Here is a 27,553-nt window from a genome sequence, read left to right on the forward strand (position 1 = left end):
TTCCAAGCCACACTGTGAATGATCACGATCACTGACTAATGATCAAGTTACACATGAATGAAAGGGTTCGCTGTTTTCAAGCGTCCTGACCTCAGTCTCGGTTTGAAATCAGCAGCTGTGGTGTTGGAACGATGGATGCAACCCGCCCTGCAAAAACACAAACCAGAGACACATCATGACAAACATGAAGGAAGGATATTAAAAAAAAAAAAAACAAAAACAACCAGATGTGATCAATTTGCAAACTTCGGACCAAAGCTCAACCACAACAAGATCCGTTACCTCCAATTATCTCTAAATGAGCTGAGACCCATAATTAAATAAAGGCGCCGAGCTGCTGCTAGACAGTGAATGCTTTCAAAGGGATGCAGCGTGCAGCAGGGGCACACAATGCCAAGAGGTAATACACGTTGAAAAAGAAATAAAGATGCACTCACAGCGCAGGCTGCGGAGGCAGAAACACCCTCCACGGTTTCAGTGGATTATGTTCACTTGTTTATCCGTGTGCTCAGAGCCGTGGAAGAGGCGCACGCTCACACCTCTCCAAAAATCCTACTCCACACGCAGCTGGCACAGCCAGGGTGCCTTCATTAACTTATTTAAATCTTCTGATGAGACACCAGGAACTGATGTTAACTCACCTTGTGCGCTTTTTTTTTCAATAACTAGCAAATATCCAAACTTTATTTTGTATTTGTTTTAGGTTTTTATCATTATTATTATAATTTTCACTGGATAAATAAGATGAAGAGGAGCAGAAGAACCATGGAGTTTAACTTTATTTGCTTGTAAAGTCACAACCAACACACACGCACACATTGCAGGGTGTTGCGAGCCTCAGAGCACACTCACCTGCTGAGCTTGCTGGCCACAGGCGTGGCGTTGTGCGTTAAAGCTTCGGACGCGGAGCTGTCGCTGTTCACTCGCTGCCTCTGGGAAGAGCTACAGCAGAAACAGAGAGGGGAACAAAGTGAGTGGAGGGACTCCAGAGAGAGGCCAGAGACAGCTGACAGCCCCGGCTGGATGTTTACCTACGCCGAGTTCACATATCCACAGAGGTTTTCAGCCTCCAAGAAGCTGTCTGTGAACACATGTTCTATAGAGGATCTGAACCATGTGGTCTGCTAATTCCTCTGAGAGCTCGGTATGCTCTTATAAATGAAAAATGGCTCCTAGTGAATGTATTTTAATCAAAACTAAGTGAGAATCTTCCTTTCACATCCCCGTGAACAGATGTTTCACACAGTGCACCTGCAAAGATGAAATGATGCCTGAAAACTTGAAGTGCGAGACCAAACTTTCTGGTGACTCGCTCTTTGAATTCAGTCAATCTGGTGAGTTCAGATTCGTGCAAGGATAAAGAATTAAAGAGCTGAAGGGCGAGATAGCGAGCAGGAGTGAGGTAGAGGAAGCCAAAAAGAAGAGGAAAGTATTTATTTTTTATTTTTTTGGATCTTTGTGGCTGGTTCAAATCCTGGAGACCGTGCAAAAGCTACAATCCCTGTCACCCCTGATGCTGCCAATCTATTCCCGGGAGGGGGGGGGGGGAAGGTTTTTAACCACCCGCTCTCTGCCTGCTCAGATTTCCACCTGATGCCGGCGTGTAAACTGACAACGCGTGAAGCCATCAGCACACACACACACACACACACACACACACACACACACACACAAAAAATCATTTTAAAAAAACAAAATGTTTTGTGTGTGGGTGTCTTTCAGTGTGTTTGTCAGAGAGACAGAGGGGTAGAGAGAAGCAGAAGAGAGAGAGAGGTAATTATGGTGGGAGGAATAGCGCTCACCTCTGGCCCTGCGTGGGCAAACCGCTACACTGTTTATGTGAGTGCGTGTGTTGTGTGTGTGTGTGTCTAAGTACAGTAGATTGGTGTGACTCTGGAGTGCGCTGACACGCATTCCATTTCTCTCTCCATCCGCTGCTTTTCTGACTCCCGTCTTTCTCCTAAAACCCATCGCTGCCTCACTCTGCCCCTGCCTCTCGGCCTCATCTCTCCTCCTCATCCTCCCACTCAGTGCACTCAGCATTGCAAATCAGCCCCGCCAACACACACGCACACACATGCACAAACACGTGCACGCACGCACACACACACACACACATAGCCAAAGGGAAGTGTTGTTAGGATCAGAAAGGTTGTGTTGTTCTGCCTATACTCACATTGTACCTGTTACTTTATTTATTCCCTCTTTCAGCTCTGAATACTAATCTTTATATGTTTATATTTTGTATTTTAATCCGCAAAAGCAGCTCAAATGCCAGGAGAAATGTTATGATCCTGAACTATTTCTTTCACCACGTCGTTACGGCGTCTGTATTGTTTCCATAGCGGCTACGAGACCTTAGATAATCAAAAACTAAATACAGATCCAGGCTCTGAACCAAAGAGCCTTGAACACATCTATTGTATATTGTTTTGTTTTAATGTACAGTTTTTTAACACACTGTAGTTTATTTCTAACTCTTTCCCACACACACACACCAATCCCACTGGCCCAAATACTCACTGGAGCACCACATGTGGATTAATATGCTGCTGAAAATAGTTCCCCCCCCCCCCAGCCTGTTTCTTCTTGTTTTATTTATTATAAAACTACAGTGACCATTTTTTTTTTTGAGCTTTTAAAAGTGAAACTACATATTTGTAGTTTTTAAAGACGTCAGAAGAGGAAGAATGAAGATAAGCTTTTTTTTTTTTGTTGTTGTTGTTCGGTTCTTGTCATGAGATCAATAAGAAAAAACGCGGAATAACCGCAAACTTATCCTAAAAATCAGTTAAGAGAGGAAAACGTGAAACTCTTCCTCCTCCTCCCCCTTCTCTCCAAATCAATTTCCTGTGTGCGCGGGCTTGTCGTTCTGCCTGAAGAGAGAGCGCGTGGAAAGAGCATCAACAAACAGCGGCTCTAACAGGTTCCTGTAGGTGAGGATTTAATCTGTGTGAGTGTGTGTGTAAATATGGTTAAAAGGATTTAATATGGAGGCAGGGCAAGCAGAGAAAATGTGTTATCCACAGACACACACACACACACACGACCATAGCTAACATTATAGTAACACTTGGCTGTTTCTAAGAAGGAAAACAAATGCAGACAGAAATTATTATTCATGTATTTATACACCTACACATAGGTGCACACACACACACACATACACTTTCAGAATTATGCACTTCTACTTCATGCAGGCTTCGCCCTCTAACAGACTCTACAAGCTTGACAACTCAAACTGTGAAGCAGTCCTTTGTCCAATCAGAATGAAGAGTTGCGTTTGCACCTAAAGGTGATTGGCTTACCTGCTGTTTACCTGGCTGGAGGCAGCGTCCACCAGGTCAGGGACGGCTGAGGGGGAGGTGCCCACCGTCGCAGTAACGATTAGTTCAGGGTCCAGGATGAAGATCTCCTCCTGGGAGATTTCGGATACGTAGTTGAGATGTTCCTGGTAGAACAAGAAACAACAGGATGGGTCCAAACACACAGGTTTTACATATGGAACCATGATTCTTAGAGACACAAGAGTCTTTCCACTCAGTTACATGAGCTATATGAAGGGTCATTTATTTTTCAGTCCCCTGCTACATTTACACATTTAGTCCAGCAGCTATGGATCATACAGATCCCTACGCTGTAGAAGTCTTGGACCTCTAGGAAGTGGTCCAGAGCAGCTATGAGGTCCTTTTTCATCTTGGGGAAGAGGTCGCAGTCTGAGGGGCTTAATCAGATCAAATCAAGGACCTCCCTGGGAGATCAGCCCTCGAGTCCGAGGTAGCAGATGACTGCACGGAGGCCGATGTCGTCCATTTTCTCAGACAGAGCTGACTTGCAATTTTCAATCACCCGAAAAAGAAAAACCACAGAAGTTATTAACTTCCAACTTCCAGCAGAATCACTTAAAGAGGTGAACTGCACCTGCGTGAAAGGAGGGCTGTGTAACTCATCTCCTTCTACCTTAGGCCACAAGCGAGATTGGAGGGTTGCGAGTTCGATCCCTCGACCAAGCGCAAAAAACAGATACGGTGGTGGTGAAGGAGACGCGCCTCCCCTGCCTCTGCCTCAGGTGCCCCTAAGCAAGTCACCGATCCACCCCAGCTCCCCTCTAGGGGCCTCACTAGGCAGCCCCCTGCCCCAGCGTCTCTAGCGCATGTGCATGCTTGTGTGTTTTGTTCACTCGGTGTGGGTAAAACGCAGAGAGTAATTTCCCCAGGAGGGATCAATAAAATAATTCAAATTAAAATAAATTAAAAAAAATTCACTGTCACCTGACCCCCAGCAGGTGAGGCCCCCAGAGAGGGGCAGACATACCTGTGCTCTGTCTATCCTGTAGAAACGATCTGCTGTTGTAGCTGAGGAGACAAACAGAAACACAGTGTTAAGCAGTGGAAACAGCACTGAAATCAATACTTTTCCCAACTGTGATCTAAAGATCTGATGCGTTATGTCGAAAAATATGAAAATGTTAGATCAGGACTGGTACTAAAGGAGTCTGAGACTTCAAAGGCTTGATCAGGAAGTGAAACTGACTTGTGGTCAGAGTATAAGGTCCCATTTCCCTTTTCTTGCCCTTTCCTCCCTTCTTCTTCTTCAAACTTTCTGCGGCATCTCTGCTAATTCCACCAGGACTCTCCCCAAGCAGATACATGTGTGTGTACATGTGCACAGGTTTTCTGTGTGATATTTTTGGGTAAGCTGACGTATGATATTAATTTTCATGACTTTCAACAAAATGAAACAGGATCTGACGGAACAACGCTCGGGTTATTTTGAGGCAGAACCTGCTTCGCGGAGCTTCCCCCGCAGACGACGTTTCACAGCCAACATGAATCATTTAACGGCTTTTTAACAAATCCACAATATCCAATATTTTGCATGTGCAAGCCAGTGGCTGGGTTTCATCAATATCCGGTGGGTAACCAGATTGGAAAGGTGGGGCTACAGGAATATAATGAGCTGTGTGGGTTGTTGCCCTCCCAACTGCCTCATCTCAGCTGCTGATATAACGAACCTCATCCCATTTCATCCGTAAAAAGGCTCATCATGAGCTCCATCAGCTCCAGACCAACTAAATACTCACCAGCAGCTGCTGAGAGAAATTTAATTGACAGTTTAACCCCCCCCCCCCCCTTGATGTCTTTTAATTCTGTAGATCCCGCCTTAAAGATGGCAGACGCTTGCCACACCCCCTCCGATGTCACCCCGAAACAGCTGTCAGTCAACCAGCTGGGTTATAACCCACTCAATCATTTATCTCATTGGATAGATTCACAATTTTTGTGTTAAAACAATAATAGGATAATAATTTCTCCTCCTAAGTCAAAAGAGGAACTTTCAGATTAAAATCCATCCACTTTATTTGACAAACCCAAGACCGCTCATATGATCTTCTGCATTTAAGGTACGACAACTTTATGTCTGTGCTGTTAAACCCATGGATGGCTCATTTGTGACAGGGGGAGGAATAAATGGGTGTCACCGATGCAGGGCTATGAAGTTGTTATGGAGTTATTACAGAGAATACTTCCTGATCTGTGTGACATTTTAAAACGTTCCCCGCAGATTCAATTAACTGCCGTCATAAAAAAAAGCCTCTTGGGTGTTCGGAGCCAGTTCAAATAAAAAAAAACCGCCATGTTACGCATTAACTGATGGATGACATTTTAAAAATGAGCTTTTCTGTAGGTTGTAGGTCACATAAAACACTGAGAATACACATCATAGAAATGTCTGGAATATATGTAGATTTGCAGAAAGCCGTGTGTGGAATGTTACACTCGGCGAAGCTCTTAATCAGGAATACCTGCTATGTCATGCAATTATCCAATCAGCCAATCATGTGGCAGCTGTGCGATGCATAAAATCATCAGGAGATTCAGCTACTGTGCACATCAAAGATCAGAATGCGCGGGGGGGTTCTCAGTATCTCAGAGTATTTCAAACCAAAAAAAAAAAAAAAAAAAAAACACCCAGTGAAGCAGCAGCAGCTGTGGGGACGGAAACACCTCGTTGATGGTAAAGGTCAGAGGTCAAACGACAGACCCAAAGTGTCTTGTCTCACTTCAGGCTCTTTAATAACCATCAATCATGGTCCAAGTATTCTTGCTGAGCAAGTTCATCCCTTCCTGGCCTCAGTTTACCATCTTCTAATGGCTACTTCCTGTATGATGATACTCCAAAGTAAAAGTCCTCCCAGAGTGGTCACACACATTCTGTTCTCTCATTTCAGTGTGATACAGCAGCTGAGACCCATTCTCTATTCATCTGTGGGTGGAGAACAGACTTGAAGACTGTATCTAACCTCACATTGATTTACACCCACTTTATTTTTAATTCTTTTTCTTTCTTTCACAGAAAAATATGTTAAAAAAAAAAAAAACGAGGATGGTACAAGAGCTACAGAGGGGAAGGAAAAGTCCAGGAGATGGAAAAAATGGATCAAGGATGGAGTAAATGATGAAGAATGAGATGTACTTACAGTCAAGGAAACACCACTTCGGAGATAATCTCTGCGAGGAAAGAATCTTGGGCTTGGCCGCCTCCTCCTGAACAGACAAGACACACAGAACAGTGAGATGACAGAGCGGGTGACGGCTGACTGACAGCGGGAACAGGAGCTCAGCTGACCTGAGGAGGGAACTTTTTGTTTACAGTCACCCGTCCACCTATAGAACAGGACCGACAGGTCTCAGGGTAGAGACTTGTCGGTCCTAATCACGGGGGTCGGTGGACATTTCCCCCGACTCCTCCTGTCCACATGTCCCTCTCGGGGCTGGATGCTGAAGCTCAAATTGCTCCTGATGGTTTGTCCAGACTCTTTCTCACACACACACACACACAGACACAGACACACATACTCATTCACACACACACCATTTTCCTACTTTTCCACTTTAAAAACTAATATTAAAATATCTAATAGTGACTGTTGAGTTCAATATAAAGACAGTTTTGTGATGTTTGAAACCTCAGGAAGATTGTGTCTCTGACCTCAAGACAGCCGTCCACACCTTCTTCATGCTCACTCGCCTCATTAAAGCAAGTTTTTGTATTTCAGTACCACCCCGCCTTTTTTTTTTTTTTCTTTTTCTATCCAGTCTCCAATTAGCTCAGAATGCTGCAGCAGGACTTTTAACAAGATCAAAAAACAGGCAGCACGCTATTACTGTGATTCCTGCCTCCCTGCTCCCTGTTAGCTGTCGCACACAAGGTTTTTTTTAAAACCTCTGTTTAGACAGCGCTAAATGGTCTTAGCATTGCATTCAGCGTGTGAAGTCCTGCCCCCGTACCACCCCTCAGATCCCCTCAGACCAAAGATTCTTGTTTGTCCACACATCAAGGGTTAAACGTGGGGTGACAGAGCTTCCTCAGCAGACGCCCCCCCCCCCACCCCCGAAAAAAAAAGGGTGAAAACTCTCCTCCTCCATCAGTTTGTTCTCCTCACTTTACAGACGTTTCCCACCTAAACACACACTTTTACTTTTACTCAGTATGAACTGTCCCTGACTCCACCCGACTTAAACCAGTGCAGTGTAATCTAACACCTTTGTAATAAATCCTTCTTCATCAAGTTTACACTCTTCATTTTTTTTGTTTTCGAGAGGTGTGGATGCAGCTTTATGGTCATTTTGGAGGCTGTATGCATTGCTCGGTGTTGAGGAGTAGTAAATACTTCCATTACATTTTCCAGTAGCTGTTGGGTATTATAGCTATAGAGCTGAAAAGTGGCAGGGGTTGCTAGTCGGTGTATTCCCATCTCCAATTTTACTTCAAATAATATCCTCAATGTTATTGAACACAGAACCAAGCGTGTCTCCTGGATAATGTAACGACCAGTTTCAATTATTTCAACGTTTCTTCGGAGAAATCAGCCACCAGTTTAGCAGGCGGGGTCGGAATACTACGATACCCATGAGCCTCAGCTGCCTTTACCGTGGAGAAGAGACCTGTCAGAGGCGGAAATCGGAGCGGCAGCGAATTTTAAACGCCTAAGGAGACATAAACATAAACGGAAACCATTTTTAAAAGAGATTTAAGTTCATAATCATCTTCAGATTGCATCCTTCGCGAGTGAGGACGTATGTAGCAGAAATTTCAGCTCTGTGATTGGATGCTTCCTGCCCAAATGCGCCTTGGGAAATAAAGTTTGCATCAAAGTTTTTTTATGCACACAGACTGATCCAAGCCATACAAGATAGAACACTGTCTATTTTACAACTGGAACCAAGCTCACCATAGACAAGAATGTCACCTGTAACCATGGTAACTGTATCCAATGCAGATGGCAACAGCCGTAGCCTCAAATGACTGAACCTCAAAAAAAATCAAATGACTGAAATTAAACTTAATTAAACTAATATAAAGACTAAGACTAAAATTAAATCAGCTGAAAGTCTCTCAAGGGCCCGATGCAGTGATCTGGGTGTAAACCGAACTCTTGTGTCATGCCGTTGCCATCAATGGTCTCATGCTGTGTGAGAGGTTTTACCACTGGGAGCACTGGAAACTCAAGATATTAAAGATGTTCGTATTTAAAGATCATCAGCGCTGCTTTGGCAGCTTCGGTGAAACATAAAACAACCTATTTGAGTTCAGCTCTGCAGCGAAACGACTGAAGGTAAGAAGTCACATTCCCATAGATGTGACAGGAGGGGAAAGAAACCAAAGAAAGTAAAGTTCTTTTCCTTTCAAAGAGCAAAAGCTTTCATGCAGGCGGTGACAGAAAGGCTGGCTGAAGTAAACACCTCTCCCACTCTCCTTCTCCGCGTTTGTCTGTACCTATCTGATTCTGCTGTCGGGTTCAGCAAGCGCAAAAAAAAAAAAAAAAAAAAAAACGCCCGAGGCTTTTACAGCAAAGCTACAAACACTGAATCAAAAGCCTAACTCGTGTGTGGCTGACTCTTTTCTTCTTCACCTTCTTTCTTCGCCCGTCTCTTCTTCATTCACTCCCCGCTCCCGTCTCCTTACACAGCAAAGTTGCTGAGTTTCCTCCTCGGCTGCGGTCAGGTTTACTAAGCCATACCCAGACTTCTTTCTGCTCCGCTCTGCGCCTGGAGTTATTTATCAAACAGGCAGCATCAGCCCCCAGCGGCAGAAAGTTGACCTGTCACTCCAGGTGTCAGCACCTCTCTTCCTCTCCGATTTTCACAAATAATGGAACACATACAATAGCTGGTTCATGCAATTTTTTTTTCGAAAGGCCTGTTCTAACCACTGCAGGTGAAGACTGCAGAGTGGGTTTAAGGATTCGCAGCATTCAGAGCGTTTTGCAGATGTAAACAACAATCACAACAAGCCTCTGTCTGTGTAGAATTCCTTTCTCAGGTGCGGCTTTAGTGAATATGGGTACCTAAAGAGGAGAGTGAGCAACATCGGGCGCCAATGAGATGGAGATCAAACCCTAAAACGACTGTTGCATCATTTTGGTTACTAGGCGACACAAAGTCTGACATCTCGACGTCTCATCGGCTGCATAAACATTAGTGATCGGACAGGTATTTAAAAAGTACCACAGCTTTGTGGCCGAGAGGCCGAGATGGGCAATATCGACACTTTTGACACTATTGTGTGTTTAAAACATTGGGTTTCGTATTATATTAGAGGACTTAAACGCATCTTCACTACTGTCTTTGATGCTTAGAAGGAAAAAGCAGTGAATTTTTTAAATACTGAAGGTCACTTCAGTTGGCTGTGTGGTTTTAAACGAGCTTCTATAAACCACAGAAGCCGTGGGGACTTCAGGGCTCCATGCTTTGTGAACACAATTCAGGTTGCACAGGCCGGAGTGCTGTAAAAAGCACAGCAACCTCATCATCCCCCCCGCCCACCCCCTTCTCCTTTCCAACTCCCTACCTCCGACATACACGTCAGGGTGACAGAGCATGAGAGCACAGCGTCCTAGGAGCAAAATCCGCCCCCCCCCTGGCCACCGAGCGGAAAAGAAAGAAAAAGAACAACGAGGAAAAGAGGAAAAAAAAAACAAAAAAAACAAACTTGTGAGTGACTCACAGGAACAGGGAGCAGGTGAGCCCGGTTTTCTCCCTTCTCTTACAGCGCTTGCTCAGTGGAAGCTGGGACTTTTCAACCCACAGAATCTCATCAACTGTTTTCATTGCACTGCAGCCATTAGCTAATCACTCTCCAGCCTGTAGATGCGTTTCAATCAGTGTTTAAATTCGTGTTTTACTAAGGTCAGAGGTCAGCGGTTCTGTGCTGTGTCTGTAAAATGAATATAAGACCTATCACTACTGGTATCAATTATAGCAATTACTAACTGTTACTACCTATACTTGTATGTTATGGAGTAACACAATTACATGTGTATCTCTATCTACAGCACAGGAATCATGCTTTGAATGCAGGTATTTTTCCACAGCACTGGGACTAATTAAAGGTCCAAAATCTATAGTCTGTGAAATACAATTAAAAGGAAGTAGCCTTCCTTTCATGTGGATGACATTGGCTTTCTGTATATTATCTCACAAAGCATGATGATGAATTATGAATCAAAAGAGCAAAAAAAAAAGCGTGCCGCAAGAGTTAAAAAGAGTCGGCTTCACTTCATAGTCTTCATAGTCGAGATCCAGCGACAAGGTCTTTGAGTTTCATTTCTATTTATTTCATTTATAAATAGGTTTTTTGTCTCTTCCCGTCCTCTGCTGATGCGAGTGTGGCAGAGCAAAAAGTGTGTCTCTGAATACAACGCTGAAAAGACTTCAAACGTCAGGGCTGACCTCTAAACTGTCTCTGTCACTTCAGAGGATTTTTTTTTCGGCTTCCTGATTAACCCGGTAATTAAATCAAGGAAAAAGAAAAGACAAACTTTTTTTTTTGGTCACTTTTTCTTTTCTCTTCAGACACGAACAGAGCAAATCACCTCCACGCTACAGGACAAAGTCCACAAACCGTCCACAACAGCTCAACAACACAACAAACGTGGCTGCGTATACACACAAAACAATACAGACGCGCATAAAAGCATGCGGAAGCTATCAGTACACACACATGCAGACATTCAAACACAACAGTACATGCATCGTGCCGCAACACTGAGACACGTGAGGGAAACTAATCTCCGCAGAAACAAGAACGCATGTGTGTTTTTGTCAAATAATAATAATAATACGAGGACGCAAAAAACGGTTGCGTCTTTTTGACGAGTAGAAAAAAAACAGAAGCAGATTTTTATCTGCGCAGGAAGCCGTGAGAAGCTAGCTTCCATCTGTCCCCCGTCCCTGTCCTTCCACCTCTGCTCTGCGCGCGCTGTGCTGTGTGTCAAAATCCAGATGAATCTGGAAGTACATTTCAAGGTGAGATGGTGATGGCGGTGGTTCGTGCTCAAATCTTTGCAGCACATTTTAAAAAAAAAACGTATCCACAGTCCATGCAGCCTCCGCGGCTGCATGACCACACATCTTCGAATGGCTTTCTTAATTAGGCCTGTGCCCCCCATCTCTTGAGGGTGGAGGGCCTGCGCTGCTCCACTGGGGAGGCCTTTTTAACTTCCTTTTTTATGTGTTTAGCCTGACATTAATAACTAAACACATGTGGATTCATTTCTTCTGTCTGGACCACGAGAAACTTGGAGATGTGTTCCCCCCCCCCCCCCCCCCCCCCCCGCAGCTGTCTGGACTGAGTTTGGCTGAATATAACCCCTGTTCAGACATTTAAACATTTACATTTATCTGTTAAAGTAATGGTCTTTTTTTTTCCAACCATAGGTCTCCATTAAGGAGATGTTCCATAATGACTGCTGGAACATGAGAGGGCCAGAATGGATTGAGCTGCAATGCTCATGTGATATTTAGGATCTGACACACAAGATAAAGTTCTTTTTTTTTTTTTTTTTGGTTCCTCCAGCAGCTGGAGGAGCAGTGATGAGCTGGAAATTAATGATATCATGAGAGAGCAGTATTCTCTCAACACCCGTGACAGTTTTTAAAACTTATTTTGGAGTTAAAGAGACAAAACTTAGATCAGTTCTGTAACTGGGAATCGTACACAGGAGTAGAAAAGGGGCAATGGGAGAGAGAGAGACGGCCGATGAAGAGCCACAGAGGAGAAGGTCAGAAGATCAAGAACTGAAGAGGAAGTGCTGCAATCAGGCGAGGACGAAGAGCTGCGATGACATAGTCACGTCCAAGAATCCAAAGACATGAAGACGGATGTGGCCGTATCACTGTTAACTCTGTTTTAGCGATGACTAAAAAGTTAGGACGTCTACATTAACAGGCGTGGGTTTATTTGTGCACCTGTGTGTGTGTGCGTATTGTGTTGTGTAATGAATCACTGGCCACATGTTTTGTGCAGAAGCTGTTCTGTTTGCCTAGAATGATGTGTGTATGTGTGTGTGTGTGTGTGTGTGTGTGTGAGGAATTCAAAGCAGGATCTCATGCTGCTAGAACATTTCGAGCCTTCAGTAACAGCCCTCTTCAGCTGCCACTCACAAAGCGCCGGTGTAACCTTTCTACCTAAATTCATCACTGGAGTCAGACAGGAAGTGTCACTCAGGAGCTTGATGGTTTGACTTATAAAAAAAAAAAAAAAAAAGGAAATTTGATTAAAAAAAGGTTGAAAGAAGTGCAGAGAACCTTTACCAGAAAGATCCTTGGAAAAAAAAAAAAATCATTGGTAACGCATTTTTGTTATGACACTATATTTGTTTGCTAACGGCAAAAACTGTATAAAACTGTTCTAGCTGTAGCTGTTAGTTTCCCGTGTGCCTCTGAGCCCCCCCCCCCCCCCCCCCCAAAAAAAAACACACACTGCAAGCTCCAACATCCAACTACCAACCTGCTGTCCCAAGCATCTAAAGGAGGGATGGACAGAGCAGAAGTCCTAGAGAAGAGGATGGGAGCATAGGAGGGTAGAGAGCAGTCCAGACATTAAGAAATTTAGGTGCACACACACTCATTTACACACACACACATTCATACGCACACACACACAGCTTAATTAGCTTGGTTCCAATCTTTTAAAAAATGGTTTTCAGCTTCCTCTCTTCCTCATCTCCCTTTGTGTCGCAGCCTTGTTCTTTCCTTCCAGTGACACAGAACCGTGACCTTTTCATCTCAGCATCCCCCCCCCCCCCTTCTCACCTCCTCTCTCAGCCTCCTCTCTCAGCCTTACCTCCTGCAAACGCTGGATGTGCTCCCTGCAGGTTTCTAAGTCACTGTCACCGGGAACCACAATCAGCCCCAGAGGAATCGCTGGGGATACAGAGGAACAAGACAATTATCCAGCAGCACTTTCATTCCTACTTATACAACAGTGTTTCAACTCCAGCCTTCAGGACCTTTGTGAGTTCTGCTAGTTTTGATTCCGGTCATCTATAGCAGATGTAGACCTGGGGACTCTAGATGAATTGGGGTGGGGGGGGGGGTTAATGTTCTGTATTAGGGGGTTATGTATGGCTACATATGTAGCCAGGAAAGGGAGACTCTGCCTGGCACCATCACTACTCAGGATCAAGGTGAATTAAAGAACGTAAACATGTTGAATGTCCAGCAGCCGTCCTCTATTCAGTGATGAGACAAAAGCCAGTTGGAAGCTATGTGGCTATGTGACTCCAGCCCAGCTCGCCGCAGCCACATCACAAAGTTTGTCGATTTCTGTCCAGTGCCAATCTGAAACACTGGCATCGGTGTCTTTCTTTATTTTATTAAATGAGCCTGACCAGGCTGGCTCGTCAGCAGTAAGCCGGCGTAGGTCGCTGAAACAGAAAAGAAAAAAAAAACAAAAAGGAAAAACAGAAAGAGCGCTCCCTAAGGAAGCTCAGGCTGGCCGCCTGCTTGCCTGCTTGCACCAGCTGCTGGCTGAACATCACACAGCTCCATGTGCTGGAAGAGCTGTCAAACCAGGCGAGGAGCTCCTGCACCCAGACACACGCCTCTCATTGATACTAAATACCTTTGTGAGGAAAACAAAGCCTCCACTGGGGGGAGAGGAGGCTCTGGCGATAGGAACTTCACAAACACGTTCAAAACATGTTGCCCTTGTTGGTTTGTCATCTGGTTTTTGAGTCAATAAAGGTCCATTCAAATCTCGATGAAACTATTTCTCTGTTCCATCCATATTCAGGATGGAACACAGTGAGAGGAATGGCTCTGATGATGATATATAACCGCTGCGCCTCGGGGTACGAAACATATTTTTACCATCTCCCCCCCAAGTGTGACACATCCACAAGTCGAGAGCAGTGATTGATTTGCATAATGAGGAAACGAGTCAAACTTCAGAAGGCAACAACAAAGGCTGAGGTGTGAGAACTGATGAAGATTATTTAAAACTAATATGTGATAATGAATTATTAATAGGAATTAGAATGAAATGTGTTCCACCATGCATTAGGCTTAAGTCCCAGGATACAGTACAGTACGTACAGATGATATGCAAAGAAACAACAGAAGCATGTAAACCAGTATTAATGGTTTACAGTATTATAAAACATGCTGTTTACATTGTTGTAAAAGGAAACAGCGCCACCCTGTGTCAAACGGCTGAACAGGAACTAACTTGACTGCATGAGTGTAACTGTTCCTAATGAGACAGAGGCAGATAGAGGTGGAGCTTCAGTGTGTGTGTGTGCGAGCGAAGAGGATGGAGCGACGGCTGAAAATGATCTTGTCGACCTTGACCATCCCCGCTCCACCCGCTTATCATCGAGCTGTTTTATTCCCACTTGAAGCTGAGGACGCCCGCCGTCTCTCAGGTGCATCGACCTGCAGCTTCATAACCCCCCTTCAGCGACGAGGCTACACGTCTCCACCGCACGCTGACACACGACAAGCATCCGACTGAAACTGAGGATCTGATGTGACAGATTCTTCTCATGAAGACCGATAACCTCACTGCCCAAATTCAGATAAACTCACGGCGTCAGGACGGTGATTACATCCCATTAGCAATGCTCAACTTTAAACACTGTGCGCATACAGATGCAAATGAATGTGCGTGTCCTTACATGCTTGCCGTAGTTTGTCCTTGTCATAGTGCAGAGCCTCGTAGTCAGTCATGCTGATCCTGCTGACTCTGATCCTCAGCCTCTCTGGGACTGGCTGCTGACTGAGACACAAACAGGAACAGACCACTTTAAACAAATGAATTATCAGAACTTATACAAGTACATGTGTAGCTACTGACTGTGAGTAGTGTGTATAGGTGTGTGTGTGTGTGTGTGTTTGCGTTTGGAACTCACTCATTGAGGTGTGGCAGAGAGGTCCGCCGCTTGGTTTTCTGAACCATGTTGGCTTGGTTTCGGAGGCTGATGCGGATCACAGAGGGAGCGAGTCTGCACGGCTCACCATCCACCTGAAACGACGCCAATCGACCAGCCAATCAATCAATCAATCAATCAATCGCAATCGACAGGTGAAGAGCGACAGGTGACAGCAGTGACGAGCAAGTGACGTACCTGCACGGGGAGAGGTTTCGTGGTGGTGAGGGTGACTTCTCGGCACTGGTTCAACCTCTCGCCGTGACCTCCCACCTGAAGAGTAGCCTACACACACACACACACACACACACACATCTTACTTAGCAATTACTCATAACAATATACATTTTCACTGTCTCCTTGTGGCGTCGGAGCCTCCAACAGATGGATGATTATTTTTTTTCGAATCTATAGTTTTAGATTTAAGACGCTGTTTTTAAATTGCGGAGTCCAGCCGAAAGCTGTGCTCAGCATCTGTTTTACTGAAAGTTAAATCCTCTGTCATCCTAAGAGCTCATTTAACAAAACTCCTCACTCCTGTTCCTTCCCGAAAACCCTTCAAACGCTCTTCAGACCATCTGGATGGAAAAATATTCTGCTCACTCTACAAGAAAACTTTTTTTAAATTGTATTTTTTTCTAATCTGTTTCCTCAAATTGTGAACTTGAGCTGGAAACAACATCTCATCGCTTCTTTTGCATAAGAAAGATTTATTTATCTGCAACTGTGTAGGAGAATATTAAATAGTAAAGTCCCATTAATCCAGAAAAGCATAAATTATAATAAAACTTCAGAATCTTTTGGTTCCCATCACAAGAATCTACCACCGAACATCTTTGTTTGGACATTTCCATTTAAATTACTTCAGTGAGACAGACTCTCAGCTGAGAGCTGGTTGTCATTCTATACATCCTTCCCCGGTTACCATGGCGACCAGGTCACGGTGAGCGCTCCGTACCAGTGAAGTCATGGTGAATCCAATGACCTCGATGTATCCATCGTCATGGCGTTGAGGTTCGAAGTCGTGATGCTCGCTGGGGTTCCCCCAAGGTGTAGTGCCTGCACAGTACCTGAAGTACACAACATACACACAAACAAACAATAACACTCATTATCATCATCTGATTGGATAAAAACTCCTCACTGACAACAAGGGCAAACAGTGAGCTAATCCCTCACCCTCATTCTAATACTGTAACGTCATGTTCGAGTCGCCCAGTGCTGTTTACTGTGTGAGTGAGGCAAGTTTACCCCTGCAAACTCCACCCAGATCAGCCAAAATAAAATGTACCCCCCCCCCCCCCCCCCCCCCACCACCACCCCGGAGCAGGGACTACAGCAGAATCTAAATTTAGACGCTGGTTCCTCCAGACGAAACACAGGTAAGAATCCTGAGTTCCTGAAAGAAAACAGTCTTGCTAAAGAAAAATGTAAGTATTAACAGCTGACCTGAAAGCTATTTTTATAACTGATGATTAAAAAGTTTTCTGTTATGGTTAAAAAAAAAAAAAAAGTTCATTAAGAAAACATGCTTTAGTACATCAGTAACAGTATCACTGTTTTACAGAACCTGGGGATGTTGAGGAAGACCAGACACTGCAGCTTCAAGTCCTGGACCTTTGACGTCAAATCAGTCCCGTCACACTGGAGACAGAGAGAGAGACAATGAGAGACAGAGAGCGCGGAGAGGGGAATGACTCAGTGTTTTCGCATAAATTGCAGACTCTTTGATTGACAGCTACTCACCACCACTTTGATGTGCTTGGACAGGTCTTTGGAGCTTCCCATCAGGAAGTCTGAGAATGCTGTCTGTGTGACAGACAGACAGAGAGACAGACAGACAGGTAAGCAGCATCATTAAACCCACAGTTGGATGGAGCTATCTTCCCACCGCCTCTGGCAAAGTCAGAGACAGGAGTGCTCCCAGACTCCAAACAACCGCACAACCTTCTCATTTTAGTTGTGGGTCTCTCACCGCATTTCTACACAGCACAAGTCACCTTATGTTTACCACACAAAGGGGACCAACACCGGACAGCTGTGACACATCCTGGGAAGCAACTGCTGTTTTATACTCTTCCCCCGAGAACATTTCGGTGACGTAGACCGCTGTGTGACTCTAAGACGCCGCTGCTGGAAGGTGTCACAGTTTTCTCAGCGGCTTTCGGCACAGACGCACAAAACAAATAGAAACTGATAAGTCTTCGACACGGAGGCAAACTCACCCCAGCGTAGAACATCTTATTCCTAAAGCGACTGTTAAACTTCTCCGGGTTGGCCTCTGAAATGATGACCGAGAGACAGAGAGAGAGAGAGACAGGAAATCAGATACTCATTTCACATGTATGACACAAATTAGAAATGTTCCAGTAATCTTCAGACATCAGTGATAATGTGAAGAATATTAAGCAGCTATTATATATATGAAAGTACCTCTTGATTCATGGAACTCTAGAGTCACATGGGCATCAAATCCAAGACTGAAGTAATTGTTGAAAACATCTAGAGGAAGCTGAGAGAACACACACACACACACACACAAGTGTTGGTCAAGAAAAACTGGTGCTTTGCTGCTAGCTGGTGGTGAGTCTGTGGTACTGCAGCTTCCACGCACACGATGGATGTGGCTACACAAACGAGTGCACGTGCGCTGACCTTATCAGTTTGCTGTTCGTCCACCTCGGCCCCTGCACTATGGTTTGGTTCGACCTGTAGATTCCACCTGTCCAGCTGGACGACCGTTCCGTCCTCAACATGCGACAGGATCTTAGACAGAGGTTCATCTGTATATCCCTGGAACACACGCAAAGACACACAAAACATGTAGATACATGTAAACATGTACTGTGAAGCTATACTCTGTGTACAGGTTTAGCACCCACCCCTCCCCAGTTGAGGGTCCTGGCGAGGTCATTTCCGGTCCCAAGCGGTAACACGGCAACAGGAGGCTGAGGGTTTAACGCCAGCTCGTCAAGGCAGGACAGGATCCAGCCCACCTGGTTCAACAAGACACACACACATAGATATGCAGTTACACACACAAAAGGCTGCATCCTTCCATCTCTCTCTCTCTCTCTCTCTCTCTCTCTTAGACAGGAAGTTTTCAGTGTCCATCAAAAAGCTGAGTACCCATGAGGCTCGTCAGGGGTTTTGGTGTGTGTGTGTGTGTGTGTGTGTGTTACTCACAGTGCCGTCTCCTCCACAGGCCAGGATCCTCAGGTTGTGGACTTTGCGGTACAGCTCCAGGCTGCAAGATTTACACCCAATTCAGCCACAATTGTTTCTGACATCACCAGTAGATGTTTATCTATTATGTGTGTGCTTATGTGTGTGTGTCTGTGTCCTACCCCTCCTTTGGTCCTCCTTGGCTCAGGTCAAACACCTGTCTGGGGTTCAGATACCACATGAAGGACTGCAGGATCTTGGTGCCCTGTCAGACAGAGAAACAAACAGGACATTGGAAGACTAATGAGTAACTACACCAACCCAGAATCTATTTACAGTACACGATCTGGGGACCTGGACATTGTTTAGTAAGGTTCAAGTCTAGTCCAGTCCCAGGGGGATCATGGTCCACTTTCTTAATGGTGGGATTTTGTGTCTTTCAACATGTCTAGTCCAGTCTTCAGACCAAAATTGTTGAAGACCTAAGGGTCACATGACTCTAACTCTGCTTTGTGACCAAGCCGACTGTGTGTGTGTGTGTGTTTGAATACCTGGTTTCCTCCGCTCTTGGGGTTGACAAACACCAGCAGCGGCTTCATCAGCGGGGAGGGGATGGGTCGGATTATAAACGGCTTGCACTGTCGTCCTTCCTGTCAGAAAAAGAAGGCGATGTGCTCAGATCTCTCTGCAGCAGAGCTTGTGTCGTCCATTCTAAATGTAAGAAACGCTCTGATTCTGGAGAGCCACAGAATACAGAGCAGAACTGACCTCTGCGCCTTTCTTGCTGCTTTTCCTCTTGAACGACGTTCTCTTCTTCTTCTTACTCGATTTCATGGACGACTGTTAGGAGACAGAACAGAGGCAGCGGCTGCGAGATCACCACGTGCTAATTTCACGAGGAGGTGTGTGCAGGTGTGTATGTAAAACACACTACTGTAAATATGATGAGTCCAGCTCTGAGGCCTGTAAAGGCAAACCAGGTTAAACCAGTGACTGACTGGCAGCGTTACCTGATGGCGTCGGACTCGAATGATCCACGTGGGCGGAACTATGAGGGCGGCGTGAGCTCCTATTGGACAAGCCTCCTCAATTTGCTGCAGCATGAAGCAGGAAACCTTGTTGTGGTACTGAGGAGAGAGAGAGAGAGAGAGAGAGAGAGAGAGAGAGAGAGGGAAAAAAAACAGCATTATAAAACATTTATTTATTAAAATCTGAAAACAGAAAGACTTTCATTTGTCCAAAAAAAAAAAGAAAAAGAAGAGGATGTTTTACGATGGTTGTCACTCACAGCCTGTTTACACCAGGAGCAGCTGATGGCAACTATCTCTTTACTGTGGAAGGTAAACTTTTGCTGGAAGCCCTAAACACACACACACACACACACACACACACAAAAAAAACAAGATCAATTAATTAATAGTTCAATTTCTATTTTGTTTAAGGGAAATTCAATTAATTTAATCCTTAATTCTAAGGAAATAACTGAATCAGAATTACCACCCACCTTCCCACACTGTTTACATTTGCCCTCTTGCCGTCTCCGATGCACCCAGTGATGACGCACCACAATGGGCTGAACGCACACAAACGACACAAACAGTTTTATCACTTCGAATCCATGTCCACTTTCAGTTCCGGACGACATTAAAATTTCTCAATCTGGGAGAAAGAAACATCCACAACTCACCTCTCGAATGTTCCTGGAGCCCGATTCTCTGAAAGACGGTTTACATCTGAAATTAATCTGGAGGAGAGCAGAGGAAGAGTGGAGAGAGGCAGAGAGGTGTGAATGCACAGATAATAACTGGGCTTCTATACCTGCAGCCCAGACCACACCTGGTTCTGGAAGAGGTTATGAGAAAAAAAGCTCCAGAGCAGACAGGTGTTACCACAGGTAGAGCCATGATTGGAAGGATTCTCGATGGGGGGGGAAAAAAAAAAAAAAAGCAGTTAGGCCAAAGAGAAAAAGACGTGTGACTTTGTCCGTCTCCAGGGGGGGAAGAACCATGATTCCCAGAAATGAAGTGAGAACGGGAAAGAGGAAGCAGAGCAGGGACAACGCCAGACGTCTGTGGCTGCCAGGCTGAACTCTAACCCCGGAGACGGCTCACGGCACAGGTCTGTGAGCTCTTCCCTACGAGACATGGTTTCAGCCTCGCACATCACAAACCTCTGTGGTGTCCTCTGTCTCAGAACAAATAAAGTTTCAGTCGGTTATTAGCTCAGCGCGATTGAAGGTTTCCTGTTAATGCCACGACACGACTTGAAAGCGCTGAAACGACCTGAAAGCGTCAGACGATGTCAGACACGTCCGAGGACTCTGTCGAGGCTTCACATGCTGTGTATATGTCAAACAACCACGTATAAGTTCTGAGTCAGCATCGTGTGATGTTTACTCCATCTGTTGCAGACCTGTTGCCTCCACCTCCAGGTTTATGGAAGCACTTTGATCAAGAGGAAAATTAGACGAGGAGACAGAAGATTTGACCAAATTGAAGGAAAAGAAAATGATCCTTTTATGATACAAGACCAAAAAAAAAAAAAAAAAACTTTCAGAGGGTGTGTGCGCGACTTTGGAATAGATTCCAACCCCATTCATTCATTTTAAAGTTTGCCATTTAAAGAATAAACGCTCTGTTTGTGTTTACGACGGAGATTAGCTCCTACCAAATAAATTCTGACACCATTTGGTGTGGTTTCCTTCTGAATGGACTGAAGTGCCGCCCAGACACCCCCCTCTGGTTTGTGGATTTCTGTTAGATTGAGGCTCACAGATGAGGACAGGGGTAGAGAAAGGAGATTTTGTTTTTTGTTTTTGTTTTTTTGTGTATGTGTCTCACTCTAAAGCTGGGGTCATTGTGGGGCAGGTTGGCGTCCAACAGAATGGCTCTAGAAGTGGGGAGCTGTAGGTTGGACAGGAGGGGGGGGGGGGGACAGTTAAAGACAACCTGCTCTCCTCCGCTTCCAAAAAGAAAAAATCAAAAGCGAAGCGAAATAAATAAAGAATCGTGATCAGCTGAAATGCAAAGCATCCCTGGGTCCATTTTTAGATTCCCTTCATGACTGAGGGTTTAAAATAATCCCCCCTTTTCCACTTCTCTCTGATCTTGAACTCATCCTTGAGGACTGAAAGTTTAATCCCGCTTTATTCCTGCCTCCATCACCTTTTGTCCCTCATGAAACAGGGTTTTAACGTCCGTCTTTAATCCTCTCTTCCTCACCTTTATCTGTCTGCGAAGACCCAAGGTTTACACCTGTTTCTGATCCTTGTCTCCATTTAGAAGATTTTAAAGGTGAACATTTGGATTCTCTGGGTCAGTCTACTTGGTGAAAGTATAGTGAAAGCATAAGACGGAGATTTTACCTTCTCCAGCTGTTCTATACAGACGGTGTGGGCCACGATCTTACAGGCAGCACACTTCCTTCGACTGACAGATTTTTGCTGGAAAGAGAACGAAAGAGAGGAAGAACATGAAATGTTTTTAAATCAGGAAAAACAATTCTAGTTGTAAAAGAAATCTGAGCATGTCAGTGATGCCATCTTTGACCTCTGGGGGTCAGTCTTGTACAGCAAAAAAAAAAAAAAAAAAAAAGGAAGTGCAGTTAACTGAAAGAATCACAGATCCAGAGAAAGGATAAGAAATTAAATCTCCACAGGTGCTCTGAAGTCTGGGTTTCAACTGGGACGCTCCAGGACAGTCTCAGACTGGCCCCTGAGCCACCTACAAAAGGGGGGCCCTACAGAAAAGGTTTGGGAACCATTGCTCGAACTAACCCTAACTAAATCAGATCACATCAGTGTTATTGTTTTGTAATTTGGATTAACAGCTTATTTTTACAGGGACTTCCTTTGCTCATTTGGTGCAGACGTTGAAGGAACATCCGAGCGAAAACTGCTGTTGGCTGTGATACGTTCTGCAGACGTAAATGTCCAAACATGCAGACATCTAAACATCCACAGTCTGATAAACTAGAGAAAGGCATCGGAATTTTGGAAATCTAAACAGCTGTATGTGAGTGTAGAGTGCAGGGAACAGGTGATACTCACCAGTGCTCTGGCAATGCAGTGCTGCTCTCCCACATAACAGTAATCTCCAGATGCATTTGTCTCAAACCAGATATGATCTCCATACACAGCCGATTCCTACAGACACACACACACACACAGGTTGTCAGAGGAGAACAGGAAGTGAAAAATTACCTTATCGCCTATAAACCTGTTTTGCTGTCAGAGAAAATGAAAGGATATATCATTTGGTATCAAAGATTAAAATCAGTGATACAAGGATCCCGCACGTTATTTTCCTCGTAGATTTCAAAGTCGTTTTGCTTTTTAGGAATCACAGTTGAGTCTCATCGGCTAAACAGGACTGTCAGGTTTGGTTTGTTTGAATTTGTGTCGATACCCAGACTTACAGTCCAGTCCAAAGTGCTGCGGATACTTGCTTCTGGGTCGGTCCTGTTCAGAGACGACGTGCTGGGTTGACAGGGGAGGTGGTGCAGGCCGGACTTGGCTATCGCTTTCCTGCAAAACACAAAAAGATTTTAGGTCCTGGAGGCAGAAAATAAGGGAAAGTTCACGCAGGACAACGAGAAACACAGCAGAAAAGAAAATAACAGAAAAACACATTTAAGACTTGTTTTTTGCTTGTTTATTCGATTTTACCCAGTTTGATCTGAAAGCAGTATCAGCGTAAATCATCGCCTCTTAATTTGAGCTAGACATATTTCCAGAAATTGTATTTCATTTCATAACATCATTTTCAGATAGAGCTCTTAAATGTAGGATGCTCGCATTAGCCCACAGGTACGAGCGGATTCAGTTGTCGAACAGGGCATGAGTTCTTATTTAACCGTGTGCCATTTTCCAGCTTTACCTTGTAAAGCCCGCAAACCGGATTACGACGGGTCTGATTGTGTAGCAAAAAGGTTTCAGTTTGAAAGGGATCAAAACATCTGATTCTCAATTCTGATAGGGCAAGTTACATTCTGACAAAAACGAGCAATGACACCGATCTGACCTCGGAAGGGAAAGTCCCCCCCCCCCCCCCCTGTCTTTGGAATTTAAAAATTGAATGAGCTGTGTGTGTGAGTGTGTGTTTGTTACATACGACAGGAAGTTCTCCCATGTATCCAGATAAGGATTGTAGTATATGGTTCCCTCGCCTCCCCCAAGAGGTGAAGAACAGCTTTTAGGAAGTGTAGATCCATGTGTCTCAGAGGCCCCAGGATCTGAACTCAGATCTGCTAAGGCCAGCTGAACCAGACTCGGGCTGGTCGTGGAAGTCGGGATGGGTTTATTGAAATTCTGGTGAACTTGACTCGAGCTGCGTCGATTGTAGCGGCCGTAAACTCCGCAACCCATCTCACTGTTCTGAAAGACGGAGTCCAATGGAAGGAGGTGGGAGGAGTTTCGTCTCAAACAGCGAGGAGGGCGGAGCAAGGGGCAGGGCTTGAAGTTCTTCATAACGACCGCCTGGGTTGAGTGCATCTGAGCTGCCGGCCTGAAGCCTCCGTCTGTTATCCCTCTTCTGTCATCCACTTCTTCATCACTCCCTTCTTCATCCGACTCTGAACAGGAGCACAGTCCCTCCTCTTCCTCTTCTTTCTCTCCCCATCCTCTTCCCATCTGGACCACGCTCGCGAGTAACATGGAGGGTCCGAGCAAATGAGGTTCGATGGACTTTACTTTAGAGGGACGTCGACGTCGCAGAGCTAACCCATGATGGACGCAGGAGATGCCTCCAGAGGAACGACGAGGATGATGAGGTTTAAATGCTCTTCCTCTCTTGATGGCTACCTCTTCTCTCTCAGCTTCTGTTCCTGATTCTCCTTCTGTGTCACTCGTGTTTGCTAATCCTTGCTCTATAATCGACTGTCGCCTCTGTCCACTGGCGACCAGTAAGCCACAACTGGGACGCCTGCGCTGGTCAGTACAAACTGGAGGCAAACCAATGGAGGAGCGTCTGGACTGTACTAACGCTGCAGAGGGAAGACCGGCACTAGAGCGCCTCCTGGCTTTACTGGCCTGAACAGCTGGACCAGGCGGACGCGCTGCAGCGGATTGCTTCTGTCTTTTCCGGCGGCGGCAGAAATGGCGTTGGAAGAAGAAATCCATCATGGCTTAGTGCTATGAATATGGAATACGGTACTAAATGATGTGGCACCTGATGCACTGTGATTGGATAAAAACATAGCAGTGCCTTTAGAGGAAGTGCTCAGATATCATTTCACATGATGTTTTAAAAACCACATGGCGAGAGATGGTTTCCATGATAACCGGATTTCCTCCTCCACCAGAATAAGATGATGGTCCACCTTCTCTCCTGCTCTCCAGTCTTCCTTTAGAAATGCTGAAGGGGCAAGTAGGCTGGGTTGTAAATGAAAGAAGTGTTTCCACAAATCTCACTCAAACAAGTACGTAATTCCAAGGAATAAAACTATGAAAAATTCACTCAATAAAATCTAATTATTCGTCCAAACAAATTGATAAGATCAATTGTTGCCATGTTTAATGATCTAACTAGCTGTTTAATTAGATCAATGGATCACTGATGCAGTGCTGCTTTCTTCAGAGTCGTCAGAGCCGGTATTACCCTTCTTCTTCTATAGTCTTTAGTTAACACAGGTGTCTTTTAAATACAATACACATTCTTATCTGTGCTTTTACTGTATTATATGTCTCTCAGGAGTTGGTGGACACAAATATGACTTGAAATAAGTCCTAATCTTGCTTCTTGGCTTGTACAACTTGATATACTGTATATCAGTCTCAGTTCATACAGATTTAATAGATGCAATAGTCCCAGTTGGAATCAGATCCAGCATGAGAGCTCGATAAAAAGGCCCGGACAAGGTGTTCTGTTTATGTGCTCCGCAGGAAGTGGAGTTTTTTGACTCTCGGCCCAAAGCTGAAGCTGCCTCATATCTGACAGGAGGATCTTCACCAGGAACCAGAGAGGTTTTCTACATTTTGGCTGCAGGATCCTACAGAAATTCTTAAGAGCTTCATTAACTAATCATCAGTTCAAATTATGAGTAGTAGTAGATGAGAATTAGACGTATCAACCTGTCCAATCTTGGTATTAATCTCGGAATTAATTACCCAACTAAATCTGCCGCTCCGAGCCCCCCCCCCCCCCCGAGGCATTCGCTGAACCGGATTTTGCTGAGGCTGAAAGTATCATTTTACGCTGTTTCTTGCAGAAGCGCGAGCGAAAAAGGTAAGCTGAGCCAACCGCACCATGAAAACACATTTGAACTCTTCAGGTTCTCGTTACACCGAGGCCACACACAGAACTACAGAGCAATCTTGCATCACTCTTGCCTCCATCCATTGATGTGCACGGATTCAGAGACGAAATTTAGTTTAGCTACAGGTAAAAATGAGACGCACACATCAACGGACCTGGAACTATTTGAATAATTCTCTTTCTTTTTCCAACTCATCTTCATCTAAAAGTTGCACTACTGAACTTTACAGAAAACAGAATGACTGAATTAGTGACACACAACAAACCGCTGCAGACCACACCACCACAAGCTAACCTAACTCAGCTCAACGCAGGGCTATGACAAAGAGAAGGGTACAGGATACATGAGACATGGTGTGACCAGCTATGTCACTGAACTCACGGGTGTATACCAGAATATCACCTATTATAAGATATCAGATGAGAATGTCGCAGGTTAAAAAGGCAGCTAAAATCTCCTTCACTGAAACCACAATACAGTCTAACAGGAAGTCCCATCATCAACGAGCTGAAACCCCCAGTGCTCACTTCATCCCAACAGCAACGCAGAACTCTCTTCCCGCACACTCTCTCAGAAAGGTCAGGGGTCGTCACAGGCAGGACCGGCTTTCATAAAGCCAAGAAGCGAAACAAATGATGGGCCACAGTCTGAGGTGATCTGTACTGTTCAACATTATTGCTTTGTTTTCTTCTGAGGCCACCTCTCATCTGAAACTGCGGTCACGTAACACTTGATTTTCTATTTACTTTCGAAAACACGCTCAGAGCAAAACTGCTCCTGTCTTCGCCTTATTGCTTCACCAAGCTCAAACGTGCTGAACTGTGATCAGCGGGGATGGGAGCTGATAAGATTTTACTGATACTGATGAACTCTGTTTACTGATTCTGCTTGGCGGTGGAGAAAGAAGAAAAAAAAAAGCTCTGCCACGGGCCACACATCATTCTCTCATCATTCTTCCGACCACTGAACAGTTGCATTGATCGGGGATCAGATAAGTAGCACGTGACGCCCCCGTGAATCAGCATACACGTCGAAGCTTCTGGGGTCACTTCCTTCCTGTCAATTTAACGTGACAGGAAGTAAGTGACTTTTTCACAGACTCCTCACCGACTCAGTTACACTTTAAACGTCGATTAGACAGATGCAATGGTATAAATGGGATAATACATACAGAAAGTACATGCGTGCACACTGAATATCGATACCCGCCTCATAAATCGGATATGTTGTGCTGCAACTTGTTTACATGTCCTTGTTTATGGTGTAAATAATGAAAGCTTATGTATGAAAATGACTTTCCTTACAGTTCACACCTGCTTCCTTCTCCACCCCCCCCCCCCTCTCCTTTTTGCCTCTAAACAACTCTATTATGACTCTGTGTTTTTCCCCCACTGTGCGTGTGTGTGTGTGTGTATTTGTGTGTTGCTGTTATGTAACAGCTTCCTTCTACAGTGATAATCCCTTACCATAACGGGGGAAGAGCGAGGGAGACGTGAGATGAGAGTTCTCGGCAATCAAACATTACCCACCTGAGTGCGTATTTGCATGTCAGTGCGGCTGACGTCCTTTGTTTGGCTGAATCGCAACGGAAAAACACGGCTATGTTTCAAACTGCGGCGCACACAAAGGCAGGCAAACATCTTCCTGTCTCTCCTGTCCAGAAATAGACTTTGTATTGAAAAGAGTTGCAAGTACAAGTTACTGCAACACAGAATGGACAACTGGTAGACAGCACCCTTGGCGGTAAATGTCATCATAAAAATCTCCACTTCTCTGTCATCACGTGTGCAAACTCCTCTAAGGACGGCGTCACGGTGTAAAGAAGAACAACATGTCCAGGCTGTTAACAATAACAGGAAACTGTCCTCCAGTAAAAACGACCTCAGAGGTCATCTGTGCTTATTAGGAGCCATAGAT

The 27,553-nt window shown here is 44.8% G+C and overlaps 1 protein-coding gene across 3 annotated transcripts in view; it reads right to left on the minus strand.

Moving 5' to 3' along the window:
- Nucleotides 1–27,553, minus strand: part of LOC121177744 (diacylglycerol kinase zeta-like) — a 41,819-nt gene that overhangs the window by 8,481 nt on the left and 5,785 nt on the right. Inside the window, exons 2-30 of one of the 3 annotated variants that reach the window (XM_041032067.1) lie at nt 23,494–24,735; nt 22,799–22,907; nt 22,431–22,526; nt 21,747–21,824; nt 21,223–21,285; nt 20,070–20,126; nt 19,887–19,955; nt 19,671–19,742; nt 19,393–19,509; nt 19,151–19,222; nt 18,934–19,032; nt 18,565–18,647; nt 18,404–18,464; nt 18,100–18,213; nt 17,873–18,010; nt 17,651–17,729; nt 17,443–17,498; nt 16,964–17,026; nt 16,788–16,861; nt 16,176–16,287; nt 15,416–15,502; nt 15,200–15,312; nt 14,966–15,066; nt 13,132–13,211; nt 6,482–6,548; nt 4,315–4,355; nt 3,309–3,451; nt 853–942; nt 91–147 (exon numbers count right to left, since the gene is read on the minus strand). In XM_041032067.1, coding sequence (XP_040888001.1) covers nt 91–147; nt 853–942; nt 3,309–3,451; nt 4,315–4,355; nt 6,482–6,548; nt 13,132–13,211; nt 14,966–15,066; nt 15,200–15,312; nt 15,416–15,502; nt 16,176–16,287; nt 16,788–16,861; nt 16,964–17,026; nt 17,443–17,498; nt 17,651–17,729; nt 17,873–18,010; nt 18,100–18,213; nt 18,404–18,464; nt 18,565–18,647; nt 18,934–19,032; nt 19,151–19,222; nt 19,393–19,509; nt 19,671–19,742; nt 19,887–19,955; nt 20,070–20,126; nt 21,223–21,285; nt 21,747–21,824; nt 22,431–22,526; nt 22,799–22,907; nt 23,494–24,503 — 3,401 coding nt within the window. In that variant the 5' untranslated portion in view covers nt 24,504–24,735. The remainder of the gene's footprint in view (nt 1–90; nt 148–852; nt 943–3,308; nt 3,452–4,314; nt 4,356–6,481; nt 6,549–13,131; nt 13,212–14,965; nt 15,067–15,199; nt 15,313–15,415; nt 15,503–16,175; nt 16,288–16,787; nt 16,862–16,963; nt 17,027–17,442; nt 17,499–17,650; nt 17,730–17,872; nt 18,011–18,099; nt 18,214–18,403; nt 18,465–18,564; nt 18,648–18,933; nt 19,033–19,150; nt 19,223–19,392; nt 19,510–19,670; nt 19,743–19,886; nt 19,956–20,069; nt 20,127–21,222; nt 21,286–21,746; nt 21,825–22,430; nt 22,527–22,798; nt 22,908–23,493; nt 24,736–27,553) is intronic. The other 2 variants (XM_041032068.1, XM_041032069.1) reach the window with 2 other exon arrangements.

The sequence above is a fragment of the Toxotes jaculatrix genome, chromosome 24, assembly GCF_017976425.1.
Source record: "Toxotes jaculatrix isolate fToxJac2 chromosome 24, fToxJac2.pri, whole genome shotgun sequence".
NCBI lineage: Eukaryota > Metazoa > Chordata > Actinopteri > Toxotidae > Toxotes > Toxotes jaculatrix.